Here is a 9,938-nt window from a genome sequence, read left to right as displayed (position 1 = left end):
ATTCTAGTGAATGGTTTAGAGAAACATGCAGTATTGTTTCTCTGCGAGTGGTCTGAAGAACCTCAGAATCACTTAGGGAGTTTGGAAGATGGAATGCTGGGTCCCTTCCTGGGATTTGAACAAGAATCACTGAAGGGGTGGATCCTGAGGATGTGGAATTTTAGCAAGCTGCCTGTGGACACACTGAATTTGAGAACCACTGCCCTATGGCTAGAGGCTGTGTCCTCCCACTGGGCTGGGTGTTGCATGGGGAGAGCCTTAGGTAGCCTTTTTGTCTCAGCTCAGCCACTAACTCTCAAGGGATCTTGGGCAATCGCTACTCATCATTGGACCTCAGTTTCTTTGTATGAAAAATACTCCAGGTGGGCTCTCAGACCCCTTTCCATACCAATGTTCTGTAATTAAGCTAAAAAGACTCAGTAAAAACAGCCTCACTTAATTCTTAGTAAAACAGCTGTGGACTTTCCATTTCATTGATTTGAGCTCAAGGGTGACTGACTCTGGCTCCCCAGTGTGCAGCATGGCCAGACCTTCTCTGTTGTCAGTTGATGTGCCTTTGAGACGGCATGTTAATTCTAATGATAATCAGAAATAGCATTAGAAATCAAAATAACGCTAAGAAGGTAACTCTGCTGCAAGCCAAACAAGAGTCTAATCCTTCTCTATAATAAATGAATATGAAGACTGTTGAAGTCGTCACTGCTGAGTCTTAGCTGATGGCCTATATTTTGGTAGGTCCATGAAAATCACGATGTACGTTCCATGTAATGAGCTTTGGTCTACATGCATTCTAAAGCTAAAGAGTTATGGTTTTTTGAATGTCCTCTATTTTTACTCCTTGTGCAGGTAATAATAGTAACTATTAATATTAATAATAGCAGCTAATATTTGTGGAGCACACATTATGTGCTATGCTAAGCACTTTACATTTATCTCATTTAAATCTCCTAACAATCCTCCTAATGAAGTGAGGTAGGTATTATTATTATCCCCATTTAAAAATGTTGATAGAAAGATTATTATTAGGTAGCACTTCCATGACAACTAATGACGAAATGCCCGGTTCGTGGAATACCAGCTTACGGCTTCCTTTCTTAGGCATTTGCTGAATTGCTGCATTGCTGGAGGTTGCAAATGACCTCATTGCCCAGGACTCAGATGTAGGACCATTGCAATTTAGTTCATAGAGCAGAAATAGCCTGTTTTATTTCTAGTCCTGCCCTTGACTTTTCTAAAACTTCCATTGGGCAAATAATCTAACTTCTTTGGGCTTCAGTTATCTTGTGTAAAATGTAATGCAGGTAAAAATGCTGGAAGGATTTCAGAATTCATTTTCACATGGGAGGTCCTTTAAATTTATGAGATCAAGGAGTAATATGAATACCAAGTATTATTGAAAATTGATAAGGCATGGATGAAAAGCTTGTGTAATAGATATTTATATTTCTTAATATAAATATTCGTTGACCAACTACTGTATACATAGCACACTATTCTAAGCAGTATGTTTCAGAACACTTAATAGCAAGGAAGCAATGGTTGCTTATAATTTAAACCGGTTTATTAAAACTTAAAATATAAAATTAGCATATTTTGTTGATTGCAAAATATTCAGCGACTGATTACTCAATTCTGTTTTGTAGATCTTGGACAGTCAATATTTTATACAACTACATGTTTGCTACCCTTTCTCAATGATGATATTCTGAGTACTTTGCCCTACACGATGATATCAACGTTAGCTACCTTTCCTCCATTTCTGCACAAGGATATTATTGAATATCTTAGCACATCTTTTCTACCAATGGCTATATGTAAGTTCATTCTCATCTAATACTAGACTATTTTTGTGTATTATATGAATGGAAATTGCTGTTGCTCTTGTAGAGTTTCAAGATTTTAACGGATTCATTTGCTGTATATGTGTGCTATGATTTAAATTTGTCATTTCAGCGTGAATATTATGAAAATCAAGGAAATGAAAGGCCATTATACCTTAGAATTGTTTTATTCACATAGTTGGATCTTATAAAATAGGAAGAAAGGACATATCAAGGTGGTCTATATTCCTATGTATAAATTTCAGTATTTTTTGCCACTTTAGAAAAAAGTCGGAGTTAGTGTTGTCTCAGATGTAGAAATTCTTATCTTTTGCATCTGAAGGCAATAAGGTGTGACAGAAAGAGCAAGATACAGTCACAATGTGTAGAGTCTTGTCCCAGCTCTGTCCCTAATTTGCTGTGAGATGCTGGGCAACTCACACGGTTGAAACCTCATCTGCAGAATGACAATCCTGTCGGCATTCCCTTGCAGGGGATAAAATGAGTCAAAATTTATGAAAACACTTTGAAAAAAACCTAAAGCCTACAACTCATGTCAAGGTACAGTTATAAACACAGAACTGATTTGAATTCTATTTCGCTTTTATAGACTTAATTCTGTAGGCTTTCCAGACATGAGAGCAAAGAGAAAAAGAAAAGTTGAGTAGTGGTTTTATGACCAAAATCCTTCTAAAGTATTTTTTAAAGAAACGGATTGTGGATCAATTTATGTTCCAGTGGATGTGGATCAATCTGTGTTCCAGCGGATAATCTGAAAAGATTGTGGGTTTAGGAGTCAAACGGATCTAGATTCATATCACAGCTCAGCCACCAGCTAGCTATGTGATCGTAGGCAAGTTATTTAACTTTCTGTTTCTTACCTGTTCGATGAAAATGATAAGTAATAATAGTTACTTCACGGGGTGGTTGTGATAATTAAGATGATTAACCTGGAGCACTGGTAAAGTGCTAGAGCAATGCCTAGTATGTGATGTGTTAGTTTCTTTCTCTCTTTCCCTCAACTCTTATACTAGAAAACTACCTTCATTGGTTGCATTCATCTCCTAGAGATCATTGTTCACCATTTTAATTTTATGTACTTCTCAAAGTTGTTGCTCTGAACTACATTTGCTTATTTTATACTCAAGTTTAATTTTAGCTATGGAATTGTAATTTTTTTTTTAATTTTCTTCTTTCCAGCAAAGAGTCTGACTTCTGCCTACATTACATAGCAATTTGAAAAAATTAGCAGACTGATCATACCATTCAAGTTATAGAATATTTGATCATTCTTTTTTTATTGTTCTGTGTAAACTTACTGACAAGTACTTATTTATGGATGTAGTCTTAGAATTGCATAGTAACATTTTTAAAAGTAACTAATGTTAACTGTTAAACTTAGGCGTAGGAATTTTTGTTTTTTTGAAGAATGACAGATGAGGCTGTATCTTTCTAATAATTAATCTAATTCACTGAATTCCTACTTCTTAGGAATAAGTTAATAATTTTGGGAGAGGCATTGAAAATATCAGGCCTCTGAAGTTATATTTAAGATTGATCAAGTATTGTGACATCTGGCAATTTGTTTCTTTACACTTGATTATTAATTTCTACTTAATTAGAAACACAGATCCCAAAACACAACTAGTAGTCACGTTAGAATCCTTACTTACGCAAAGGTACAAACCTTGGCAACTGAGGAGAATAGTGAAGTAACTTGAGTTCATTTAAAGGTATCAACAAGTCACTTCATGTCCCTGAGACACCATTTTTTTCAACCATAAAGGAGGGGTTTGAAAAAACATATTCACTCTCTTAAGATTATTTCTGGCGTAGTAACTCTAGTTTAAATAACATCAATCTTATTTTATATAAGAGGCACATTATCTTCCTCTAATCCAATGATTGCTCTGGTCCATGTGTTTATTTTGTTGCCCTAGTTTTAGTTTCCTAGTTTTGACTTTCTTTTCTTATCATCATTCCCGTGGTTCAATAGTAGCCAATCTTTGTCATCTTCAAATCTTTGAAAATAAATTGTAGCGCCAACCTTTACAGCAAATTCTATTGCTATTCAGGCGTTCCCTTTGCAGTTCTTATTGCATGAGGTAGATACAAAGACAGATTCACAGATAGAAGGGATCTGGTTCCAGAGAAGTCAGATTAAAATGGATCGATGTGACAATGTGTGTCTGTTTATTTTATCCACGTTGTTTCTTTTTTTGGTAGTTGTTTCAGGCCTAGAAATTCTGACCAAAACAAGAAAGGAGCATTTAACTTCTCCCAGAATATTTTTATTTCAGGACTGAATTGTTAGGATGAAGGATGGTGCATTTTCTGAGTGCCTGATAAAGTCTTTGAGACAAAAAAGGCTTTTATCTCTTTGGTGTGGTATTCATGAGGTCAAACATAAAACATGGATGGTTTTTCTGGTGTTAAATGATTTGATCGTTTAGGACCTAGAAGATGAAGTTCTGGGCCTAATGAGGCGTTGCAGTTCCTACAGAGGAAGAGGCCTGCGTGTGTATCAGATTCGTCCTCCTTGCCATCTTCGTCAGTAAACCAAGTGCTGGGCTTTTACTTTTAAATGACTCCTTTGAGGTTCTGCAGAGCAAACTTTAATTTATTTATTATAAAATTTTCCTTTGACGCAGCTTTTCTTTTTAACTCCTTCCATAAATAAAATATATTTCTCTTTATTCCAAATGTGTGCAATATGCTTTATGCTTGTTTATAAAAAATATATTAAAGGAATTACTAAGAATTGAAAAAGTCATTTGCATGTCACCGTAGAAACCCCTCTTTTTCCAATAGAGAATCTGTGATTTATGGACCGAATTGAAAGTGGATGTTTAGCAGAGGATGCTTTGGCAGAGAAGAGAAAAAGCTGATTCTAAATGGACGTTAATTGGTGTATTATTTAAAGATAATAACAAAGCTGAACAATTATGTCAGTTCAAGATGTTTCTAGTGTATCCTCGTATCCTGGACTGCACAGTCTCATCTACTTTCTTTTCTAACTTAAATTTTCTCAAAAAGTCACTTCTCCTCAGGAAAAATAAAGATTCGCTCAAATCTTTGCGTTGACCTAAAAGCAATTGTATAACTTCATTGAATGTCTGGTTCCAGATCATTGGCCCTAGATCATTTTTTTGTTCCATTGCTACTACTATAGAGTATGTGTGTTATGTTTCTATAATCTTCCAAAGACTCAGTAATACATAGAAAAAAAAGACAGTAAAAAAATGAAAAATATTAATTATACTTAAACAATCTTTAATATGTGCAATCTATTTTATTAGCTAGTGATTGTTTTTATAAGGTAGATCTTGTTATACTTTAAGAGATTTATACAGGAATCCAGAAGAGCCGAGATATAGTTCTTCGACTGTTGGCAAATCTCTTAACCTCTTCCATCTTTAGTTTCCTTAGCTGTAAAATGGTGAATAATCTAAACTTCCACTGTCCACATCCCACATTTGTTGTGAAGACCATGAGATAACATATGGGAATAGCCTTTGAACACTGTTTGCAAGTGTGTAACAGACCAAGTGCACAGTCAAATAGAGACATGTCAAATCACGCTGCAACTAATTCCAATGTTCTGTTGAAGTTCACATGTTGTCCTGAAATTTTGCCATCTTATGTATTGCTTGAGGTAAGAGGCCATGTGCTAGGGCTCAAGATTTTCTTCTTCTAGGGTTTGTTGTAGAATAGCAATAATTATTATAGCAGGTTTCAAACTCAGAGAGACTTGACAGAAGACTTCTGTGGCGTTGATGGGCATTCTGTCTCTGATTTTTCACTGAGCTACCAATCTGCAAATACTTAGTGCTGCATAGACTTTGAGGTCACATTGTCTTAGTCTTTCTTTTATGTTTAACTGATATGCCCTCCTGAAGGCGTGGATATCTTACGCTCAAACCTGGTTTCAGGGAACACAGTTCCCTCTGCTCACACAAACAGGAGGCCTGAGTAGAGGAGAGACCACTTGTTAATCCAGGCAATGCAGTCTGGCAAATCACAGGAAATGGTTCTGTCATATGGTAAAACTGGCACCAGAGCATGTTTCTTCTTCCCAAATGACTTCCTTACCTACACCCTTTAGAAAAATATAAGGCCAGTGGGGTTTATTTCATTATATACCAATTCAGACCACTTCTTACCACCAATTGTCATCTAGACCTGTGGTCCCCACCCCCTGGGCCGTGGCCCCATACCAGTCTGTGGCCTATTAGGAACTAGGCCACCTGAGCTCTGCCCTGCCCCAACATCCCATGGAAAAATTGTCTTTCATGACACGAGTTCCTGGTGCCAAAAAGGTTGGGGACCACTGATCTAGACCAGTCCGGTAGTTTCTGCACTGATCTCCCTGCTTCTCCTCTTAGCCCTCTTACTGCCTGTTCTCCACCAAAAAGCCAGAGCTGGCCAGGCTCAGTGGTGCATGCCTGTGGTCCTAGCTACTTGGGAGGCTGAGGCAGGAGGATCTTGTGAGGCCAGGAGTTCAAGATCAGCCTGATCAACATAGGGAAACCCCCATCTCTACAAAAAAATAAAAAAAATTAGCCAGATGTGGTGGCACATGCCTGTAGTCCCAGTTACTTGGGAGGCCGAAGTGGGAGGATTGCTTGAGCCCAGGAGTTCAAGGTTGCAGTGAGCTATGATCATGCCACTGCACTCCAGCCTGGGTGACAGACTGAGACCTTGTTTCTGAAAAAAATAAAAAAAAAATTAAGAAAATAAAGAAAACCAGAGCTATCCTTTGAACATATTAATCAAATCATGCCACTTTCTTCAGCAAACCCACCTAGCTTCCGTCACTCTTACAAATCAAGTTGAGCATCCTTACTTGGTTGGCTCACAGGGTCCTCTGTGATCTGCCCCTGCCTACCTTCCTGCTTTCATCATTGTCTCCTTGTGTTCACTCTGCTCTAGGAGCCTCAGCCTTCTGCAGTTTCATAAAGGCACTAAGATTTTGCCCTCACTCTATGCTTTATCTTCTGTCTCAGATGTCCTTCTCCTAAGTGATCCCATAATTTGCTTCCTTACTTTCTTTAGGTCTCAGCTGAAGCACTAGCCACATCTTTGGAGATGCCCTTCCTTACCCTTGGGCTAAAACAGGACCTCCTATCACTTTCTGTCTGTTCCCTTGCTCTGCTTTCTGTTTCCCCACAGGTATCTGTTTGCCCTTTCCTGTAGAGCAGCACTGTCCACAGAACTCCCTATGATGATGGAAATGTTCTCTAAAAACATTTAGGATTCTGTGCTGCCCAATACAGGAGTCACTAGCCCCGTGTGGCTTCTGAGCAACTGAAATGCATCTAGTGAGACTGAGGAACTGAATTTTTAACTTTATCAGATTTTTTTTTTTCTTTTTCAAGTTATTTATTTTTTCTTTTATTTCAGCATATTATGGGGGTACAGATGTTTAGGTTACGTGTGTTGCCCTTGGTCCCTGCCCCAAGTCCGTGTTTCAAATATGTCCATCCTTCAGGTGGTGCGCATTGCACTCCTTGTGTGTACAAATACCCGTTCCCTCCTCCCTCTTTCCCCCTCCCCCCAATATCGGATTTTAATTAATTTAAATATAAATAGTCACTTGTGACTATGGCCGCCATATTGGATAACACAGCTCTAGCATCTAAAGTCCATAAGGACAGAGACTCGTCTGTCTTTACCATGTAGCCTCAGGGACTGGGACGTAGGAGCTACTAAAAACAAACACTCTGGATAAGTGACCAAAGCATTTGTTACTTACGAGGTCAAGTGACTTGGACTGTAGTCCTAATAATCAGATTGGTGCTTTCGTGCAAATGATCTCTCCTTTATAAAATGGCTTTTCTCATATACTTCCTTTTTTGGGGTTGAGAATAATATAAGAGCTGTACATGATAATGCATTAGGAACTATAAAATGCAGAAACATATTAAAGTATTGTTATTATTCATGGAGGGAAGCGATGGTGGTAATGATTGTTCTGGTGGTGCTGGGAGAATAGGGAATAGGACCGAAGACTTTTAATTGTATTTCCTGAGCACAATATTAAATGTCAGATTTTCTTATTTTGATTAATTATCTTCTCCCTTCTAGCGCGTATGTAGTTTTGGCTTTTTACACTCTCATGGGGACAAGCTGTACATCTGTTGACATCATGCCTTTTTAACAAGATTCAATAAATGATGTGTGCCTGTGCATGTTTATTAAATGAGAATTGTGGTGATTTTATTCAGTCTGTTAGAAGGCTAGGAAATTGCAAAGCACCGTCTGTTTATATAAGTATCGGAGCCAATTTCCTAGGGCTTGAGCTAGGGGGATGCTTTTGGCTTTATGGCTGGTCATACTTGAAGGAGAGCATGGATTTATAGGGGTCACAGGGACAGCCAAAGGTGGCTGAGCCATTTGGGCCATTCTCCAAATAGACTTCACCTAAATCATCTGAGACATTTGGGCACCTCTCCCATTTTTAAAGGCCTCCAGGTACAGTGGCTCTCAGCCTCCCTTAATAGTAGTTTTCAATATTGAGAAAGGCATACTATTAAAAAGTTTGATACCTTAGGAAGAAAGAAAAAAATTTTGAGATGAATTTACACAAAGGTGAAAGCACTTGTCCCAAAAGGGATATATATGTGTATATATATATACACAAATTTTTTTTCTTGAATATATCTGAGACAAGACTTTCTTTTTTCTTTTCTAAACAAAAGACACAAGGGGCATGCAGTTATTCCTCGCACCCCTGGACACCTTACTGGGCATTTCCTTTCTTATCTCTCATCCCTCTAATAGTACTCTCAAAAGGAGATCCGAGACCAGCTTGCATCAGAATCATGTGGTGTCTTTATTAATTAAACACATAGTTTCCTGCTTTCAAAACTGACCGAAATAGCATCTCCAGATATGGGCCCTCAAGACGCTGACTTTGGACAAGCTCCCTGGCCTAAGTGTGAGAGCGACTGCATCTTGTTCTCTAGCATTTGGCACAAAGTTCTTTTTTCTTGAGTAATCATATTTGATGAATCAACTTAACCATCTAAGAGCAGAGAACCGATCTCCACATCTTTGTCTAATTCCTAATACTTACATACATTGCATAGCCAAACTAATCTAGCCACCTGAATGTCACCTGCTTGGTGGGGCAGCAGCAGTCCAGCTGCAAGTGATTAATACAAGCCAAGCTGGGTAAATAGAGCTTAATTATAGATGCGTTTTGTTTGTTTGTTTGTTTGTGTAAAGTTGTTATAAAGGCCACTGTCCTCTATGTTGTTCAAGTTCTTTTTTTTAAAAAAAAAAAGGATTGTTTTTAATTTTTTTTTTTTTCTTTTTTTTTTTGCCAATTTTTTAATGGCTCTATTATACCTGTGTTTTATTTTACATTGTCTTATCCCTTTTGGATGTAGGTGAGATATTGTACTTTAATATAAAACAAAATGAAGCAGATTTTGAGGTTATCTGCTTTTTTTCTTGTTGCGCGTGTCAGTGGTCCTCTCCATTATGGCAGGAATTGAGAGCTGATGTTTGGAGGGTGTTACACTCTCTGCACACTCTCCTGTTCATGCTTGACAGTGCGCCACACAAGCCAAGTACAAAGAGTACTTCTGCAATTGTCCCTGAGAAACGAGGAATTTACTTTATATTTCAGTGAGTCCTAATAAAGTTTCTCTTACTGTGGATCCTTTCTCAGTTATTGCCTTTGAAATAAGAAAGTCCTCTTGGGAGATGACATATTACCCCAAGTGACTTCCATCAGCGCTAGTTTTGAATACTTAAAGGAGTTACCTGATACACTCTATTTAAAAAAGAGAGACAAATATAGTGTTTGATGTCATCATACACAAGCCACTTGAAGATGTCTTAAATGCAGTTTGTGAGTGAAGACTGTGATTATACAGCTGTAAGATGGATTTTGAAGGAACTGACTTGCTTTGTGTTTGAATACTTGTTGGCATAGAGTAAAATGTTCAGCGACATTGTTATTCACAGATTCAAAAAGTGCTTTTGTTCAAACAACTCAGATGGATATGAAGATGGTAAGCTCTGGAAAACTAAAAAAGTGGTTGTCATGGTAGTGAAGACACTGGTGCTGAAGTTACAGGTGAAGGTTTGCATAAAACTGTTTAATGA

At 37.8% G+C, this 9,938-nt stretch overlaps 1 protein-coding gene across 1 annotated transcript in view; it reads left to right on the top strand.

The window, feature by feature from the left end:
• Positions 1–1,726: 1,726 nt before the first annotated feature.
• UNC79 (unc-79 homolog (C. elegans)) overlaps positions 1,727–9,938 on the top strand; it is a 237,920-nt gene continuing 229,708 nt past the window's right edge. The window contains exon 1 of the mRNA XM_012655194.1: positions 1,727–1,814. Coding sequence (XP_012510648.1) covers positions 1,727–1,814 — 88 coding nt within the window. The remainder of the gene's footprint in view (positions 1,815–9,938) is intronic.

This window comes from Propithecus coquereli, unplaced genomic scaffold (genome assembly GCF_000956105.1).
Source record: "Propithecus coquereli isolate 6110/MARCELLA unplaced genomic scaffold, Pcoq_1.0 Scaffold468, whole genome shotgun sequence".
Classification (NCBI taxonomy): domain Eukaryota; kingdom Metazoa; phylum Chordata; class Mammalia; order Primates; family Indriidae; genus Propithecus; species Propithecus coquereli.
This window is presented reverse-complemented; position numbering and strand designations above follow the sequence as displayed.